The sequence below is a fragment of the Ictidomys tridecemlineatus genome, chromosome 14 (genome assembly GCF_052094955.1).
Source record: "Ictidomys tridecemlineatus isolate mIctTri1 chromosome 14, mIctTri1.hap1, whole genome shotgun sequence".
In the NCBI taxonomy this organism is placed as follows: Eukaryota; Metazoa; Chordata; class Mammalia; order Rodentia; family Sciuridae; genus Ictidomys; species Ictidomys tridecemlineatus.
Window position 1 is genome coordinate 17,355,761 of NC_135490.1, and position 21,453 is coordinate 17,377,213.

At 35.7% G+C, this 21,453-nt stretch overlaps 1 protein-coding gene across 10 annotated transcripts in view; it reads right to left on the reverse strand.

Annotated features, from left to right (window-relative positions):
- Window positions 1-21,453, reverse strand: part of Marchf1 (membrane associated ring-CH-type finger 1) — a 712,326-nt gene that overhangs the window by 394,983 nt on the left and 295,890 nt on the right. For 7 of the 10 annotated variants that reach the window (XM_040293440.2, XM_078030953.1, XM_078030948.1 and 4 more), the window contains exon 3: window positions 10,054-10,262. The exons of 1 other annotated variant lie outside the window; for it this stretch is intronic. In XM_040293440.2, the coding sequence (XP_040149374.2) occupies window positions 10,054-10,152 (99 nt within the window). In that variant the 5' untranslated portion in view covers window positions 10,153-10,262. Of the gene's footprint in view, window positions 1-10,053; window positions 10,263-10,508; window positions 10,625-10,678; window positions 10,761-21,453 lie in introns of those variants that run through there. 2 more of the 10 variants (XM_078030952.1, XM_078030951.1) reach the window with 2 other exon arrangements.

Genomic DNA, 21,453 nt, shown 5'->3' on the forward strand with positions numbered 1-21,453 from the left:
GTAGAGCAGGAAACCTGATTAGTAGCCAGCACTTACATATTCACATTCAAAGCTACTAATCCCAGGATTTCTATAACTTGAGGCACCTACGGGAAATGGCCACTTCCCTTGTCAACTTCAAACAGAGCAGAGACGGTTCCCTTGACACCCTCTATAGAGTTAACTAGTCCATACAAATCAAGTACCTCATGTTCGCTGTCTTAACTCAAATTCAGCACCGTGGTTTTTTCCTTAGGTCTTCTACTTACCAAAAGTCATTTAATTGACACTACAAGTACGGATATCCCCAAAGAGTATCAAAAGAGGAAGAGAGGGGGAAAAAAAAAAAGAGGAAAAGAAACTTTTCACAGAGCACTTCATATAGAATTGAGCCAGGTCAGTACCTGTATGTTCCACAATAAAATAAAGCATTATTGTGAAGTTGAAGACTGAAAGACACTTTATTGTGATTTATAACAATGAAAAAAACATAATTTTGCCATTTCCCTTAGTATTCAAATATTCACAAAGTAATTTCATGCACATAAACTCTCAATGAACTTCTCCATTTGAAATCATTGATTATTTTAGTTTTCTAAGCACAAGCACGGCCTATTCTTCATAAAAGCTAAAGAACTGGTGAAACAAAAGGCAATCAAGAGCATTACTACCATAAAGATGAAGAAAAGTAAAAAGGCAGATCTAGATAACAGATATTTCCAAAAATCAAATATAAAATCCCTTTATGAAATATTAAAAAATACATAAGCATAAAGAACTAGGTAAAACACCATTAAAATAAAAGATAGTATGTGTTTCTCTACAAATCGTCACTCTAAAAAATTTCTTGACTCTATAAAACCTACGAGAATGGACTCAAGTCAGCAAAGGAAAGACATAAAGCTAGGCTTCACTTGCCTGAGGCAAACACATGGTCTGCTCAGGTAGAGGTCAGTCTTGGCAAACTTTGAACAGCAATGAGTTAATTTTTTATTATCATTATAATTATAAAGATATGATGTACAGAGCCATGCAACCTTACAGATTTCTTTTATCACAATAGAAGGTATTAATTAATGAGACATTTCTAAGAATAACAAAATATGTTGATAAAAATGTAGGCAACATAGGGAATTAATTGCTTAATTATGTTTATTTTGTTCCACAAAATCTTTGACACCTTAAAAACATTCATTCACTTTAATTCTCCTAACAGTATGAGGTAGTCCATATGTATGTATGTATGTATGTGTGTGTATATATATAATCACTATTTTACATTTGCAGAAACCGAGGCACAGACATGTTAAATATCCTCACTGAAGTCCCACAGGTAGGAGATAACAAAGCCCAGATTCGAACCCCATCAGTCTCCCTTCAGGTATAGGCTTTTAATCATGTCACTGTTGCCATTCAACATAAGCAGCCATGTAACAGGTCCCAAATTCCTTCTAACTCAGAAGCGTGAAGTTTCTCTTATACACTCACCAGACTCTAACAGAATGCCTGAGCCAGATGGTAGCCCTGACAGTCAAAGGTGAATCTTTTTATTTTAATTTTTTATTTGTTCTACTTAGTTGTACATGACAAGAATGCATTTCTATTCATCTTACACAAATGCAGTGCAATATTTCAATTTTCTGGTTGTACATGTTATAGAGATGCACCATACGTGCAACCATACATACACCTAGGGTAATGATGTCCATCTCGTTTCACCATCTTTCCTATCCTCATAAGCCCTTCTCACCCTCCACTTTGCCCAGTCCAAAGTTCCTCCATTCTTCCCACCCCACCCCATCATAGATCCGGATTCACTAATCAGAAAAAACATTCAGATTTTGTTATTTTGGGATTGGCTTATTTCGCTTAGCATAATATTCTCCATCTCCATCTATTTACCTGCAAATGTCATAGTTTTATTCTCTTTTAATGCTGAGTAATATTACATTGTGTATATATACCACAGTTTTTTTATCCATTCATCTATTGTTGGCCATCTAGGTTGGTTCTACAGTTTAGCTATTGTGAATTTAGCTGCTATAAACATTGGTGTGGATATGTCACTATAGTATGCTGATTTGAAGTTCTCTGAGTATAGACTGAGGAGAGGGATAGTTGGGTCAAATGGTGGTTCTATTCCAAGTTTCTGAGGACTCTGCACAGTGCTTTCCAAAGTGGTTGCACCAATTTGCGGTCCCACCAGCAATGTATAAGTACCTTTTCCCCCACACCCTGTTCAGTCCTTAGCAAGAAAAGTAAAGCAGGAGGCATCAAAATACCAGACTTTAATTATACTACAGAGTGATAGTAACGAAAACAGCATGTTATTGGCACCAAAATAGACATGTAGACCAATGGTACAGAATGGAAGACACAGAGACCAACCCATATGAATACAGTTATCTCATACTAGATGAAGGTGCCAAAAACGCACATTGGAGAAAGGGTAGCCTCTTCAACAAATGGTGCTCGCAAAACTGGAAATCCATATGTAGCAAAATGAAGTTAAACCTCTATCTCTTACCATGCACAAAACTCCACTCAAAGCGGATCAAGGACCTAGGAATTAGACCAGAGACTCTGCACCTAATAGAAGAAAAAGTAGGCTCAAATATTCATCATGTCAAATTAGGCCCCAAATTTCTTAACAAGAGTCCTAAAGTGCAAGAAATAAAATCAAGAATCAATAAACGGGATGGATTCAAACTAAAAAACTTCTTTTCAGCAAGAGAGATAATCATTGAGGTAAAGAGTGAGCCTCCAGTATGGGGGCTCAGTATGGCAAAATTTTACCACACATACATCTGTAGAATATATAAAGAACTCAAAAAACTTAAGACTAAAAAAAACAAACAACCCAATCAATAAGTGGGGTAAGGAACTGAACAGACACTTCTCAGAAGAAGATACGCAAGCGATCAACAAATATATGAAAAAGTGTTCAACATCTTTAGTAATTAGAGAAATGCATCTCACCCCCATCAGAACGGCAGTTGTCAAGAATACAAGCAATAAAAAGGTAAATCTTTCACTCGTAATTGGCTAATTATATACAGAACTGCATCTTCTAAAGCCTGAATGAACGGTAGTAGTAATTTCACAGTTAAGGTTCATATCGAAAGTAGTTCCAGGTTAAAATAAAACATATTTCTGCAATTTAAGTTGTTAAAGCTGAGCCACTTGATAAGTTTATAATTCTGAGTAAAATTGGAGAGCAAGACTGTGTTACAGATCTAAATCTGTTCAACTTTCAGTCACTGAGCATTTATAGCCACACACCACTGTAGGGAGCTTATTGAAGTGTAAGCCTGCTTGGCTTTACAGGCAGGCGGAGTTACTACCCGCACAGAATCAGACCATGTGTGAAATCACAGAGCTGGCTCCTCGTTAGCAAATTTGTTTTTCGTATCTCACCTGAGGCTTCACTTTGTGCCCTGTGGCATTGCACGTCCATTGCTCTCTTGGTGTCAATTTTTCCCCCCAAGAAACTCTTTTTTCTTCATAATGACACCAAAAGTCACCATGAATGCAACGACCTAAAGAATGCAATGTGTTACTTCATATCAGAAAATGTGTGTTCATTGCTACTGGTGGAGAGAACTCACTGCAGTTTTGTCCCATTTCCTTTTGTTATCCAGATGTGCACAATTTAATGAATAATCAAGATTAAAAAAAAAAAAAACCGAGAGGCTGACACCCAGCATCCATGAGCTCTCTGTCCTTTTCCTCAATCTCCGTTTTACTCTTTTTTAAGAGCAAAGGCTTATCACCTATCCTACCCTCCTGTCACTCCTCTTTCAATTATTTAACAGGGTTGCAGAGACAGGAAAGAGAATGAGTATCGAACAGATGTCATTTCTCATCGTCACCAGGAGGTTATGAAGGCTGCTGCAAGTGGCTCAGGGTGCTTTGCCTGGGAATGAGCTGGGGAGAGCAATGCTGAAGCTGTGACCCTTCCCCTTCAGCAGGCCCTGGAATGAGGGGATTCCAGATCCACTGTCAGCATTCTTTGTGATGTAAAGAATTGACATTGCAATGCAATGTTGGCTAATCAGCAAGTTCTAAAAATCCTGATTAATAAAACATGCAGAGCTACACCTGCTTTTCCCATGCTCCAAGACTCTTCTGCATCAAGATCTTTGTTCAGCTGCCTTCAAACACAACCATCGCAGAGTCTCATTAAATCAGCCATGAATTCATAATAAATTTTTTTAGAAGAGTCACATCAAGGAGGAATTCTACAATTTACCTGCCTAATTAAGGCCACAATTAAAAAAAAAAATACTGACCAGGGTGTGCCAGCAGTTACTAATTGTTATCATTTGATAGTCAATAAAATATGTTATTCAGTCTTACTTATTAATGCAATTACCCACAACATCTGTTTTAAACAAGAAAAATTAATGTGAATTATGCTAATTTCATTGCTGAAAGCAAATAATAATATGGAAATTTTCTGGTTTTCATTATGTGAAAGTATTTTAACACTATTAGCATACTCAGTGGAATTCATTCTAAACACATGGGACTCTAATACTCAATTTAGACTCAAGATAGTTGTTGGAAAGTGCTCTTTGAGAGAAATGAAAAGGGGTATTAGCCTTTCTACCCCCTGGCATTCTCCCTGTAGTGTCAGACTCACACCTGCTGAAGATGCATTTCATTTGGTTAATACAGAGCATTAACCTGTATGCTTGGGTTAAATGTGCTCTCAGTACAGGTTATCCATAAATTAATGTTTGTGATGACTTCACACAGATCCCAGCTATTTCCAGTTTCAGGAGTCAGTTATTGCCCAGGAAACAAAGCAGGAAAATATCCCAATGGCACTTGGCAAAATATCATAGAGGGACCTATATGCTGTAAGTGACAAACATCCACCCTGAAAAAAAGGAAGGCTTAATCATAAAGGATGTATTGAATTATTTCATCTGATTTTACAATTCCTTAGCTAACACTATAAAAAGAAGCCAAAACTATCATTCAAAAGTTAGAAGTTACAGGGTTTATATTTTTGTATTATATTTTAGTGCCTCAAAAAATCACACCAAACCCCAAATGCAGTAATGACAGAAAGCAGAGCAGAGTGATAGTCGAAAGATCTGTATTTTTTGTCCCAAATTTCCCACGAACCTAATTGTGTGGCATTGGCAAGCTCATAATTTTCTGTGAGCTTCAATTGAGAAATTAAGGTAAAGAATTTTTGAGGAATTTTCTGATTCTTGGGATACTTTGTTTCTACAAATTTTGCCTAAGAAACATGAAAAGTTCAAGGTAACTTAATTACAAAGAAAAAGTACAGGATTTGAAATCAGAATGTCCTGAATTCTAATCTCAGCTCCAACCCAGAGATTTCAAGCTTTTTTTTTTTTTTTTTTTTTTTGGTAAAATTTTTTTCCAACTAAAAAAATGGGAATTACTAAATCTATACTTTATCCATTATGTTCAAAATGAAGGCATATATCAAAAATCCCCATGGGCTTTCACTTCACTGATGCTTCTGAAGAGATTTCTAAATAACAGATCTGCAGCTACTTTGAGAGAAAGAGAGAGGGATAAAAAAAAAAAAAAAAAGATGGCCCAGGGACCACAGTTGGAGAGGGATATCCTAAACACAAGGAAAAGAAGGGTAGCATAATTTGGCGGGGGTAGGGGATGAAAACTCTGAAGTATAGAAATATCACAATATAATCAAAGTTGTAAAAGATAAAGCACATATAAACATGGGGGGGGAGTTGTTGTTATCCCCCCAAAACTTCAAAATACATTTATCATGTAGGTCAACCTGAGAGTGAGGAAAGATCAGAAAGAAAGGGTTCATGGCCTTTTCCCCTCTTCCATAACTTCCATCATCTCAAATCTGATCCCCTCATGCTGATGACGAACACAGTAGCATTCACAGCAAGTGGCAGTAGCATCTTAGTGTGATCTCAGGTGTATCCCCACATTTGAAACAGTGAGTCTTAGAGACATTTGCTTGCAAATCCTGCAGAGCTATAAAGAATGCATCCTAGAGTTTAACTAAATACTAAAAATTATACAATTATTACAATTTTCAGATAGAGAAGGAAATTAAGTTACCCCAAGAGGGCTAAGAATTTGATTAATAAAATCCAATATTCTTATAAGAGACCAAAGTCTTTAGGCCCAAATCTCTAACATGAATTAATTACAGCCTAATAAATGGTATTACCATAGCTAAAAAGGAAGGAAAGACTGGATTAATAGAAGTAAAATGGCCCACTTTGCAAAGTAGGCAAATGAGACCTAAAGAAGCTAAATTGTCAGTCTCTAACACCAACCAGAGAAAGAAATCTGGAATTTTAAACTCTTTAGAGCAGTATCTTCCCCTGTGGCTTTCCCAAGATCAAGGTTTTCCCAAAGGGTAGGTGAATCGTCTCCCATCCAAACCATTTCATTTCCCAACTGATTCTATACTCCTAAGGAGAATCTGACTAGTAATTCCCTTCCAGAATTCTCTAGAGCTTCCACTCAAATATTCCATCACTAATTTAATATGTCTCCTGATATAAAATTGTTAATTTGACCAACTGCATTATGCTAAATTAACAGACTGACGTCTCGCCACTTCATGAGATATTGAAGTGATTGAGGTACTGGTTCAGGTTGCTTCAATAAAATCTCGGTTGTGCTAATGAAGACTATGCCTTGGATGCAAGTGTGAGGCACTGTCCTAGGAGTGCCCAGGGAACCTGTAGAGCTGGTGCCCCTACCCACGTGCATAATACCAACTTGACCCAAACAGGGTGTGTGTTATCTTGTTTTTGTGAAGATTCTAGGGTTGTTAACCAAAGAGATAATTACAACATTATGCCATACAAAATATGTCAAAATCTATCAAAATATGTCAAAATCATTAAACTTGAAGGCAGAAATATTATTTTTTGAAGTTTAACCTATTTTTATAGCCCAGATATTCTGGATTGTAGCAATCATTACTAAACACTTTTTTATTATTTTCTTTTTTCCCTTTAAATGCTTAAAAAAAACACAAACAAAAACCCTGATGTCAAATTAATAATTTATTCAAGGGGCTGGGGATGTGGCTCAAGCGGTAGCGCGCTTGCCTGGCATGCGTGCGGCCCGGGTTCGATCCTTAGCACCACATACCAACAAAGATGTGTCCGCCGAGAACTAAAAAATAAAATATTAAAAATTCTCTCTCTCTCTCTCTCTCTCTCTCTCTCTCTCTCTCTTTAAAAAAATAATAATTTATTCAAGAGTTTTTAAGTTTCTTGTGGAATTGAAATCAATTTAGCTTACATTTAAATTATCAATTTTCAATTCTGAGAATAGATCATACTGTCTCTGCACATGGATTCTTTGAGTAACTTCAAGACAAGAAAAAAAAAACTATCAAGGAAGCTTACAAGGAGGATGTTTCTCATTTGTGCAACAATCAGGAATTATCCAGATAGTTCAAGATGTTTTAGAGGGAACTATCACTTAAACTTAGAGAAACCATTGTATAATACTAAATATTTGTCTTGCCTTCTAGCACATAGGGCACATGTTAATTTTTCTACCTTAAAAGTCATTTATCATTCTTTTAGATTATTTATTCATAAAAAGAAGCAATTTAATGGCCATGGGATTTAATAATATGTTTCAAACATGCTTTTAATGAGAAACTTTAAACCCCATCCTATAGAAAAACCAAGAAGTATTTGAAAGTTTAAAAGTGCTTCCACTTCTGACACTCAGAACTATATATCTTTTTAAAAGAGTATGTAGACTGGGAGTTTCCTTTCATTTTCTCATGATGAACCTGATTTTTCTTTAAGAATCTCCCTCTGACTCCCACTGGGGAATATTGTTAGCCACTTGGCTAAACAGATACTCTTAGGGACAAGCTTCTATACTTACAGTAGGGAGGGGAAATTGCTGCTCTTTTAAAAGACTGTTAATGTGCCTTAATTTTTTTGTTTGTTTTAGATAAGACTCAGAGAAATTTACAAGAAACCATCCAAAATCAATGAGTCTCTCTGTCTGCCACTTTGTTTTGAACACATGATTTATGATCTCGAACTGAGAATGTTCAGAAGTGTGCCCACCTCTATATGCAGTGATCAGCCTGGGCTTTCTTTGTGCAGGGAGATCACTATTTTACAAACAGGTTACACTTGGCTCCAGTGCTTTCCTTACTTACAGCAAGTAATTAAAACTGTCTCTTCTCTTTAATCTCCTGGTTGTTCTTAATGGTTTTTCACTTACCAAGAGATGTACCCACTGGGTTCTGCCATGTTATTAAGGTGTTTTTGCCCTGGAAAGATTGGTGCTCATATAAGGAGACTTTGAAAGTTTCCTGAAGATGTTTGAAGATGTGGCTTAGGACTAATATCTGAATAAAGATTGAGGCTACTGCCAGTTGAACTGGCTCCACCTATAATCCCAGCAACTCCAGGAACTGAGGTAGGAGGATTGAAAATTTGAGGCCAGACTTATCAACTTAATAAGGCCTTAAGCAACATACCAAGTCCCTATCTAAAATAAAAAAATAAATAAAATGTATGAAGTTTTCTTCAGTAATTGTTAAATGTATCTAAATATTTAGAGCATGAGTGACTTATATATAACTTTTATAAGAATCTTGCTTTTGGCATTTCATATTTCTTTCAAACCTAGACAGTATCCCCTGTTCCTCTTACCCTGTACCAATAAACTTGCTATTTCTTTGCTATTCTAATAATCACATTATCAAATCATAGGAAGAGACATAATAAAGAGAGAATATTTCCAGTTAATTTAAAGCTGATAAGTTTCTTTACCAAGGATATTTTATTCCCTGAAACACCTGATGTGCTTATGACAGGGACGTTACTGAAGGAAAAGTATCTCTTGCTCTAAGTTAGTCAAGAAACTCTGCTCAAAGATGTCTACAAATTCTACCCACTTCAGTAACTCATTGTTCTTGAATGACATTTTTAAAAATAGTTCAAATAAAATAGAAAGAGGATGTAAATGTCTTTTGTCATTTGAGATCAGTCAAGTTCAACATTGTGTCCCTCACAGACTCTCCTTGACAGGCCACTCCTATTACCTTCATTTGTTTCTTTTTGGCAGGAAGAGGGGAGAATGGTGTTAAGTTTGGTGCTTCCTCTGTCCCCAGCACCTACCCTTGAGAAAAAAAGATGAACATACAGACCAGGAGGTGGGGACGGCTCAACTCCTACAAAGCTAATGATACCTGAGGATGAGGCCATAGCTATGCTAGAGATAAGAGGATTCCAGTTGCTGGCATTCTATCTCAAGTTCCCTAATAGGGAAGTACGACAGCACCTGAAATATTTTTCACCCAATATCCCCGACTCTGCTCAAACACTTTCTTAAAAACTCGAAGTGAGTTCCCAGCATCTGATCTTTAAAGCAGATTAACTTACTTACAACAACAGCTGTTAAACTTCACTACAAAATAAAGCTCACATGTACTGTTGAATATTATGGCTCCTGTTAAGTTTCAAATAATGCTTTTTTTTTTTTTTTTTTGGAAAGAATAAAATACACGTGAACAGACATCAAACGAGTAGTACACCTGCATGCACTATGAATGAATGGAGAGCAGCCAATCCCAGGGGGCACCAGTTCCTGCTGTATCCTCAGTGTTACAGCCTCCCTGGCTTCTCTTTTGCTTTGTTATGATATTTTCCAACACTTCAGTTTCATGGGCAGTGGGTAAAATTAGGAAGCATCAACAGTTCCACTGTCTGAAAAGGGACAAAGCAACATCCACAACCAGTCCAGGGGACCCAGGTTGCACCCCATGAGCCATTCAGTCAAAAGTGACTCTGTAGATGGTTAGAAAAAGAATCAGAAGTTTTTATCTGTTAAACAGCAAGTATTCTTCTCTATGGATTTGATTCCTGCCTTCATTCAGGAAATAGGGGTTGTTTCTTTTGTCCCTGTTAATTACAAATGTTTTCCCTTGGATCTACCTTTCTGAGCTGGATTCCAGCTGCTCTTAAAACCTTAGACAGACATCCTGTGTGCAGAGAGCTGTGTTGGCTACAGTGGCTTAGTTCTCTTATTTTGGCAAATCAAACCTCCTCTTACCTCGACTTCCTTGTTCTTCTCTTTGTTTCTGCCCATTGAACTTCTCCCATTGCTGGCAGTCTCCCGAGCAGGGATTACGGAAATCTGGTGGAGGGGCATATTGGCAGGGCTGCAGGTTGCCAATTCCTGATTGGCTGCCTTATCTCTTTACTCGCCCTGAGTAGCCCACCTGCACAATTGTTCATATCCTTGCTTTGTCAAGCCCAGGTCTAAATAAAAAGGGAGAAAAAAAAAAAAAGTGTTTGAGACACTGTGCAGCAGCAGCCAGGATCTTCCAGCCAAAACGTCAAGCACACTGAAAGGGTGTTTAAAAGAAATGCAAGAAGCAAATAATCCAGGGGGTATTGCATTCTCAAAAGGACGATTTACTGCGAGTCATAACTGCACTGCTTTGTCACTGGAGCACCCCCTCTCCCCTAAGAGCATTGTGGGAGACAGTTCAATTTCTATGGTACCTAATAACTGTCACGGAAACCAAGGAAACCTAGGTCTCACAGGCCCTTATTAGCAACTGCTTTCTTTAATGGCATGGACTCCCGCTTTTGCAGCGGCTGCCCCTTTGGCTATTGTTTCTCCCCCACCCCACCCCACCCCACCCCGGATTCCCCAGGAAGCTACTAAGCACCCAGAGACACTGCATCCTGCTGACTAGGTAAATAAGCAGAAGGCTGAAAAGCTTAGTGTCCTATTTGGAGCCAAATCTCTTCCATGAAAAGCTCGGCTAGCTGACTGTGTCCTTCATGCATCTACAATAATCTGCTTAGGTCAAAGGATCTGCCTTGAAGTGAAGAGCATCAAATCAAATGAGGTGGGGAGAGAGAGAGAGAGAAAGAGGTAGAGGAGAGGAATATTGGGCGTGATTGCGAATGTTCTTCTGTGGCCTCTTGAAAAGGATTTTAACTGTTCACCCTGTCTGCCTTACTAAGACATCTGCAACAGGAGTCTCAGGTGTCAGTCACTTGGAAGCACAGATCTCTACTCTCAGCTTTATTGGAACTCCCCAAAATATACTTGTTAGATCCAATAGCAGCTCTTGCCTGCTTTTCCAGGAAGAAAATAGACTCTGCTGAGGACTTTAGCATCCTCTCCGTAGCTTTAAACAATTTGGAATATATAAATTGAGAGTCAGAATTTCTGCCTTTTAAATTAAAAACAAAGCAAAACAAACTTTTTAAACAGTGAATTTTTATATACATTAACTTTGTAAAAATTGTTTCCCCTCCTGCAGTTATTTCCTTTCTGAAAATGAAATAGAAGATCTTCAAAGCAGTTTCTAATTGCAATGCATCTCTAACATCTTCTTATTCCACAACAAAAATGCCATTTCCAATACAATGTTACAATTGGCTCAAGCTCAGGATAGAGATAAAATGTGAAAAAAGATGGGTACTTTCACTGGTCATAAAGCCAAAGATTATAAATATAAAGATGGCCCAAAATCTTTCGTTTAGATGTTTGTGTTCAAATAAATTCTCCAATGCACTTTCAAGATCTGTCCAATTGTGTGTTCCTTTTAACTTAAATTAGTCACCTTCACCTGGCTTTCATTCCTATCATCCATTGGGCTATTCAGGAGATTCTATAATACACAGATAACTTGTGACATACTGGTATAGATTTTGGTTCAGCAAGGCATATACCTGAGCAGACAGTTTTTAAAACAGTCACAGGTGACTTACACAAACCAATTCTGAGATTCACTAGAATATCTCAGTAAAATAATCTTGGCACAATAAGTTAATTAAAGTTTGCATTGCAGAAACTCTCCTGCTTTAGAATAGTTACCAAAAAAAAAAAAAAAGTGGGGAACTGGGCACCCTACAGGTGGCCTTGGTTCATCTTGTCCTAGCTTAAAAAGTGTATTTGTGAAATGCAGAAATGTTAATGAGGAGCTTAGAGATAACCTTTTCCAAAAATGCCACACCCACTGTTAAGTTGATGATGCTAAAGGTTTGCTATGGCTCAAGGATCACATCTGTGAGCTGTACGTGTGAAAGGAACCTTTCCTCTCTTGAAAAAAAGGGATGTTAAGCCCTTTATCTAGAAGGAGTGTCTTAATTAAGAGAAGGTTGGAAATAGAAGTCTGTAAATCTAATAGTCTGTGACAAATACAAAAATGTAAATCATAAAGCTCTTTAGAAGAGAAATACTGTCAGTGTTTGCAACCATGAAAAGTTCCATTAAAAGCCAAGGCAGTTTTCCAGATAAAGTTAGACTTCAGTACTTTTGCGTAAAATATTCATTAAAGTTACAGGAAAGGAGATTTTTAGCTTGAATTGACTAAATGGCTGTCTTAATCCTGTACCTCATTATGCATGTGAGGTTATCCTTTGTTTACTGTGAGATTTTTTAAAAGTAAGATTTAAATTTTAAGTTAATTTGAGTTATATGGCTGAGTTATTTCAATTACCTTTCTTTTATCCTAAAATTTAGAATACAAATTGAATTTCAGGAAAAGGATATTTATTTCTTAGACTATTTTACACACTAAAGAAAAGGAGGTTTGTTAGATCTCTTTAGGTAAATATTCTGGAAATAAGAAAAAATAATAAGCGGGGTACTTGAGAAATATCTACCTACATTGTATTAGGTATTGTGAAAAAAATGAGCTTCTGAAATTTTCAAATGGTATCAGTGGAAAAATTCTTTGTGTGTTCTACTACATGGCTGCTTTGGAACCCAGGACTTACGCATGAGCTATGTCAATGACTTGCATTCATCTAATTCCTTTCCTCAAGCAGCTCCCAAGTGCTTGCCTCCCAAAGTAAGAAGTCTCTGGGGTGAATCCTTAGGCAATGAGCCAAAGCTGAGAAAACTGTCGGGCCATGCGTTTCTCCTGTGGGAGCCCAGGCCATCTCCTGCAGTTATAAAACCTAAGGAGTAAACCAGGAGCAATCCAAGAGCTAGCGGATACTGGCCACCCTACAGAGAAAAGTGATCAGCTAACTGTGTCTGATACAAAGCCATTCTACCATAACCACATTTCTAAACTTGATTTTTGTGGAAACTGTGGACTCTAAGTGCTATTGAAACCTACCCAGATCATTCATTCTCCACCTGGACACCATTCCATAGACCAGTCTGAATTATACTTGTTTTGCTTCCACATTCTGACTTCCAACCTGCTGGTTCTGTGCCTGCCTCTGGCTCCTGAATTTGGCCTTTACAATTCCTAACTCTAAAGAGCTCAGTCTCCCGCCCCAAGACATTCTGATTTGATGCTGTTCCTTGCTTGCTTTAAAACCTGAGTTTTAAAAGAAAAACAAAACAAAATAAGTATCTTATAATCTAGCTTATGACCCCCATCAGTCTTAGCCACCTTCCAAAAATAGGCTTCTTAGGGGTTTATTTGGATTGTAATTAAACAAAAGGGAAATATAGTATTAGGTAAAAACAAGGAACCAAGTAAGAGTCTGCTAATATATTAAATGAAAAGAATAATTGTTCTTTTCAACAAATACTTATTAAGCATCCTCTGTTTTCTGAACCATGTTTGGAAGGAAGGGGCCCAAAATTCTGTGTGAAATTTTGTGGCACAATCTCTGTAGTCAAGGATTTCGCTCTGTCATTAGAGAGATGTCACTAGATTACCTACTTATGTAGGTAAGTCAGTTTTAAAAATTACAACATATTGGGGCTGGGGATGTGGCTCAAGCGATAGCGCGTTCGCCTGGCATGCGTGCGGCCCGGGTTGGATCCTCAGCACCACATACCAACAGAGATGTTGTGTCCGCCAAGAACTAAAAAATAAATATTAAAAAAATTCTCTCTCTCTCTCTCTCTTCTCTCTCACTCTCTCTTTAAAAAAAATTACAACATATTGTAATTTTAAATTCTACATTATTGTAATCGTAATTCTACATTATCCTCCAAACATTGTAAATAATATTTGGAGGATAATGTAGAATACTGAATGGAAATGTCAAAGAAGCTTTGAGCACCAAGAAATCACAACAGGTCTAAATAATTCAAGAAAGCCTTAAGGAGCAACTGGAGCCTGGGTTGGGCTTAGTAGAGATAAGATGATTAAGTCATTTCAAGGCACAGCAGTGAGTGTGAGACTGACAGGTGGGACTTCAGGATACTATTTTAAATAGCATAGAAAATATGTTTAAGATTTTCAATTGATTTCAACCATGAATGGGTCATTAGGATGTGATGCTGACAGATACCTGGGAGGAGAGGGAAGAAACCAGGACTAGGACAGCAAAGCAAGGAAATGTCTATGAAAAGCAATGTCAAAATTGTAAATGTCTTGATACCAGAAGAGAAGTGATGAAGTTGAGACCTTTAAATGGTTTCTAAAAATAGAAACAAGGCATTCTGAGCTGGGGAAAGGATATTTCATAGCAAATCCCTGGTGCAAGGAAGGAAGTGTGGATTGAATGGGTTTTCAATGTGTCATTGCACAGGGCATTTGACAACTGCTACCAGAGGTTATTGGGAAGAATATATGCGAAGCTATCATCACACAGAAATATTATGGCATCTGGTAAAGGAGATGGAGAAATGAAATGGAATTTAAAGGCTACTTTTACTAGGGAAATGATGAAAGATAGTTAGAAGCGTTAGGGGACAATTCAAACCAGCTCAAACGCAAATAATGAGAAGGGAAAATAATTAAAAAAAAAAAAGTTTGGTTCTGTGTTTATCATGTGTAATGTAACATAGCACTTAAAAATGGCAGGTTTCTTACTGGGTTTCGTCTGATTCTTGGAATCCAATTGTGATCACATTTGGTATGTACCAGTGTCTTTGTAACTAGAAGGACATCCTTTTAATGTCATTCTTTTTGCCTCTGAAAACTTTGAGAAGAGTTGGATGATCACCTTTCAGCTCTGAAGATGGAAGAATGGATCAGATGAACCCTCAAGATCCTCAGTTCTACTCTCTGAAAAGTATTGGTCCTAATTTTGGCCACATCTGCTTTCTGAGGTTGGAACAGATTACAACATAGCCAAGTAATTCATGTGGTCTTTTAAAGAATCAATAGCAATCACCACAGTCACAAAATGTGTGATAAGTACAGCAGGCATTAAAAGAGCCAGTTGTACTAGTTTGTATAGTTTGTATTCCTTATATTACATTCATGACAAAAGAATATCATCAAAAGCAAAGACTCTCTATTAACATCACGGGATTGATGTGAGTTCATTTCTAATTTGCTGAGAAATTTTTAAAAAATTCATTCAGTTCTCTAAACAAAGTGACATAAAAGAAGTGGTGAAAAATACAAGGAAGATAAGCAAATATTAGTAATTAATTTTGTGGGAATATTTTAAGATTAAATGAAGTCAAATTTCTGTGTCTTATTTTCTTGGCAAGACAAATATAGTTAATAATTTTTAAAAAAATAAAAAACAAACAAGATTTATTTTGGCAAATAGTTAAATTCAGCCCTGCTCTCCATGCATACAAAGGTGTAAGTTAATCTTTGTTAATGTTCCCTATAGCTTTCAAAATTCGAGCATATCTAGTCCAACAAAGAGCAAACAGAGGGAAAAAACAAATCTCTGAGAGCAAATATCTGTTCTTTCATATATCTTTAGAATATGAGAAGCATTCATTCCAGAATGATATCTTTGCATCTGTGAGAGAATCAGAGTCATAGTACAAAGTCTTTAGTCCCTGAAGACCTACTTCAGACCCTCTTTAGCCAGATCTCTGAGGAATGGAAGCCTCTGTGGGGTGGGAGCCCCGCTTCTGTGTTCTGAGAGTTCATTGTTAATAGCAAAAGAAGCCTCATAAATGCCAGTATGTTCAGAGCATCGCAGCACAGTTCCTGTTAGCCTTTCAATGACTTAATGCCAACACTCTGACTTATTACATCAAAAAATTAAAGCACCTGTTTAATAAAGTGCTTAAGGTTTAAGCAAAGGAGAATTGGCTCTGACATTCCTGATCACGTGCTGGCATACAAATGCAAAACAAATAACCTTATTTTGGATTCCTAACTAAAATTTGAATCTGGATGCACAGAAATAGGCACCTGCTCAAATATTTGCATTTCCTTGTAGAAATTATTCTTACCAGATTTTATGCATTTAAAATGGAAATTGGGATCATAACATTTTGTATTTGGAAAACAAACTAGAAAGTACTCATCTCAAGGGTTTTATATATGATGAGGATAAGTCCTTAGAGATACTGTTTTGACATAGTTGAAAACAATAGATGACAGAGACATGCAGAAGAATCTCCGCATTCTGAGACTCCTCTTTAACCAAGCTCTTTAACCAAGCTGTGACCCGACTGGATGAGTATACAGCTGAGATTTGTTTTAAATAAAAAAATAACTATGTGATTAATACATATGTTTAGGCTATTTATTCATTGATTATAGGTATGTGTTCTGGGAAGAATACATGCTACGGCACAATTATGAATCAACAGACATCTCCTTGGAAACTGCATTTTATTTGCTTTTTATAAAGAAATCTGAATGATCCACTTTTTATTTTCAAAATTTCAATTTTTTATCATTCAAAAATAATAAGTTTGAGGATCCTCTTTGGGTCCCTCCCCTCATTTTTTTTTCTTTCTCATGGTCCCCTGATTATGAAAAATGTGAAGCGTTAACATATTTACCTTACTGTTTTCAGAATAAGTAATATTTATGTTAACTTGTTTTTTAATATGAACTATACTTGGGAAAGTGCTTTAAGAAATAATGGGTCAAAACTCAGAAAGTAAATATATGTACTCTTCTTTCACTATCTGGCTTGGTTTTATAATGACGGAATTATGAACATAAGATTCCAATTTACCTTTTCTGCTGATGACATAACATGCTTTATCTCTAAAATTTCAAAGCAGTCAACAGGCTTAAGAAATTTGGTTAAAACAATTGTCCAAGGAACCACACATGGGCATCATCAGATGTCATTTCAAATATCATTGAGAAAAGGAAGATGTTTTTGAATGTAAGAATATTATTATTCATACGTTTTTTTTCAATAATAATTCATACATTTTATCCTAATCTTATTTTTATAACCTAAAAATAACATCAACATTTCTGCCCAGTTCCTATAGAGAATATATCCAATTCAGAAAGGTTCAATCAGATGCCCATATGTATACCTCTCTTATTTCATCCCAGAACTTTTCTCAGCCAAATGTAAACATTATTAGAGTGATTTTTAAACTGGAAAATAAAGGTTGAAAATTGACATCCTTTGACAAGACCAATTCCAAAATGATTTTCCAACTTGTAAAACATGGAGATTATTTTTACTTAATTTATTAATAGTTTTCTATCCTAAATAAATGTTTTGCAAAATGGAAAATACACTTATTAACAAATGGCTACTGATTTCCCTTTTTTTTCCTTTGTAGTTTGTTATTCCATCTACAATAATATCATCTGAGAAATAAGTAAGTGTAACTTCAAATGAACAATGAATATCTTTTTAAACATTGGGTTCATAATTTCTGATGTACCCTTTAATTTGGGAATTCTGGCATATTAGTTCGTGTTTATTCTTTGCACATGGTGTTACTCTTTAATAGCATAACATTATGAAGCAATTGCCTTAGTAAAGTGGGGCTGAATGTGAATGGACAGACTTTGCTCCCGATGATGACTTACTACAAAGAAGAACAGAAAAACTGAAGAGGAAAGTAGGGGATAATAGAGTTAGATGGTATCATAGAAGAAGAAATAAATCCCCAGCTTGTGGCAATAAATGTAAATATACTTGTCTAATTATTGACTACACTGGCAATGACACATTCCTTACCTATAATTTAAGTGACTGGGTTAAATACACACACATGCATGCACACACATATTCATACATAGATTCTACATGTAAAATGTCTAAAAGAAGGCATAGATAACACAAGAGTTTCTTAATATAATAAACTTTGTAGTACTGAAAAATTTTTTATTATCATAAAAAAATTTCATGGAGAAAAGACATTCACAAAAACAATAAGAAGAGTAAAATGAATTATGAAATAAACTATTTGGAAATGGGCTGTTGAATATTTAAAGATGTTATTACAATTAGTTCCTAAGAAGAATAAATCAGATTTATCATCTATTTATTTCATCACTTTTATAAGATATGCTATATCCATGACTGGCTTCCAAAATTTAATGAATGAGAGCACTATGATAATCATTCAGGTATTTTCATCATCTAGGTTTTTCAGTTCTCTAAGGCAGAGAAGTTTTGGTGCTTTCAATTCATTTTATATGAATAAAATGAATAATAAGTAATAACACAGGAGTACTCTGTTAATACTTTGATTTAAAAAAATGAGATAGTGGCCATCAAACTAACATGCATATTACCTGTCATACTTATGTTTTTTGTGAGAAGAACTTTTAAAATCTACTCTTAGCAATTTCCAGAATTATAATACATTGCCACTAGTATAGTCTCCATGCTATACAATAAATCTCTCGAACTTATTCCTCCCATCTAACAAAAATTTGGACCAACATCTCCTCAATGCCACCTGTCCCAAACAGCCATTCTACTTTCTACTTCTATGAGATCAATTTTTAGATTCCACATGAAGGAGATCGTATATAGTGTTCGTCTTCCTGTGCCTGGCTTTTTCATTTAATGTCCTATAGGTTCATCTTTATTGAACCACGTGACAAAATGTCATTTTTTCCATTGCATATAAATGTCACATTTTCGTTATCTATTCATCCACTGATGAATGTTTAGGTTGATCCTATTTCTTGCCTGCTGTCATCAGTGCTACAGTGAAAATGAGGTGCAGAGATCTCTTTAACATAGTAATTTTATTTTCTTTGGCTCTATAGCTAGAATTATGATGGCTGCATCATGTGGTAGTTCTATTTTTAAATTTTAAGGAAATTCCATTATATTTTCTATAATAGTTATAAAAATTCACTTTCCCACCAACATTGTACTAGAATTCCCTTTTCCCCACCTCATCTTTCACACTAACCTTTGCACAATGCACATTTATTTTAAAGTAATATGTTATACATGATAAACATTCACCATCTTTGTTTGTTAATTAAAAAGTAAATTTTAGAACACAGGGAAAATGAGATGATGCATGTGAACTTCTTGGCATGTGGCCTGTAAGGGAGGAAGCACTAATTAATAGTTAACCACTCATATCTGAAGTGGAAAATTACCTAATAAATGTTTCAGTCATAAAATAGGAGTTATATTTAAAAGAATATTGAAGATTAGTTATCAAAAAATAATAATTAGGTATGTTCTTTGAAGCTCTACCTAAGAATATAATGTTCAAACACACAGTAGAACACTGTATCATTATGTATAGGGAATTATTTCCACTCATTGATTAAACATAAATATACATACTAACTAGCACTTTTCAAAAAATAAGAACTATGAAAAAGCAGCATACACTTTACACCAAAACTCTATAGACTATACAATGTAAACTTTCATAATAAGAGGGTTATAGTAGCCTAATGTCATTATTATAAATTTGAATTATTATATCCTACAAACCATAATAATGACAGCAGTAATGACTATTTGTTGAGCCATAAACTATCTGGGAAATAATGTTAGGGACCCTACATATGTATTTCTTAATTTGGACCTCCCCAGAATCTTCCCAGGCAGGATTATTATCTCCATTTAACAGGGATAGAAACTAAGGCTCTGAAAGTTATATGACTTGACCAAAGTTTCACATATAGTCAAAGACTCTCATAGGATTAAATTTTTCATTGCAATTCCCATCAAAACTCCAATGATGTTCTTCATTGAAATAGAAGAAGCATTCATAAAACTCATCGGAAAAAATAAGAGACCAGTAATAGCCAAAGCAATTCCTTACAAGAAAAGTAAAGGAGGAGGCATCACAGTACCAGATCTTTAATTATACTACAGAGATACAGTAACAAAACCAGCATGGTACTGGCACTAAAACAGGCAAGAAAACCAATGGTACAGAATAGAATACAGAGAGACAAATACACAAAAATATAGTTAGTCATACTTGAAAAAGGTGCCAAAACATACATTGGTGAAAAGATAACCTCTTCAAAAAATGGTGCTGGGAAAACTAGAAGTCCATATATAGTAGAATGAAATTTAACCCCTGTCTCTCACTCTGCACAAAACAACTCAAAGTGGATCAAAGACTTAGGAATTGGAACAGAAACCCTGCACATATTAGAAGAAAATGTAGGCCCAGCACTCCAATATATTAGTTTAGGAACTCACTTCCTCAACTCCTAAAGCACAAGAAACAAAATTTTAAAATAATAATACTAATAAATAAAATGCCATCAAACTAAAAATCCTCTTTATAGCAGAAAATAAAAATCAAGAATGTGAAGAGATATCCTGCAGAATGGGAGAAAAATCTTGACCACCTGCACCTCAGATAGGGCATTTATCTCAAGGATATATAAAGAACTCAAAATCTTAACATCAATAAAACAAATAATCCAATCAATAAAGGAACTGAACAGATATTTCACAGAAGAAATATGAATGATTAACAAATATATGAAAAAATATTCAACATCACTACAATTAGAGAAATGCAAATTAAAACAACACTGAGATTTTATCTCACTCCACTCCCAATGGCAATTATCAAGAATACAAATAACATAAATGTTGGCAAGGATGTGCGGAAAAAGTTACACTCATACATTGCTGGTAGGCTGCAAAGTACATCCACTATGGAAACCATTATGGAGATTCCTTTAGAAACTAGGAATGAAACTATCATCTAACCAAACTATCCTACTCAGTTTATATCCAAAAGATTTAAAATCAGCATACTAAAGTAATGCAGCCACACCAATGTTTATGGCAGCTCAATACATAATAGCTAATCTAACCTGGGTTCCTTTCAACAGATGAATGGATAAAGAAAATGTAGTATACATACACAATTGAATATTACTCAGCCATAAAGAAAAGTTAAATTGTGACTTTTTCCAGTAAATGGATGAATCTGGAGACTATCATGCTGAGTGAAATAAGACAATCCCAAAAAACCAAAGGTCAAATGTTTTCTCTGATATATGGAAGCTAATCAATGATAAGGGTGCGGGGAATGGGAAAGAATAGATACTCATAGATAGACAAAGGGGAATGAAGTAAAGGGAGGGGAGAATGGATCCAGAATAATTTTCCTATGTTCTTATATGAATACATCATAGTGAATCCCACCATCATGTACATCCGTAGGAATGGGGCACGAACCAGAGTAAGATATATTCCTTTCTTATACAATTGTATCAGAATGAAGTCTATTGTTACGTATGACTAAAAAGAACAAATAAAAATATGTTTTGAACTCTTTTAAATAAATAAAAGATAACCTACCTCTCAGACATCTGTCCTAGAATTATTATCTACATTTAAAGTATTCTGTCCTGGGATGCTGGTGGGCAGAGTATGGGGGGTA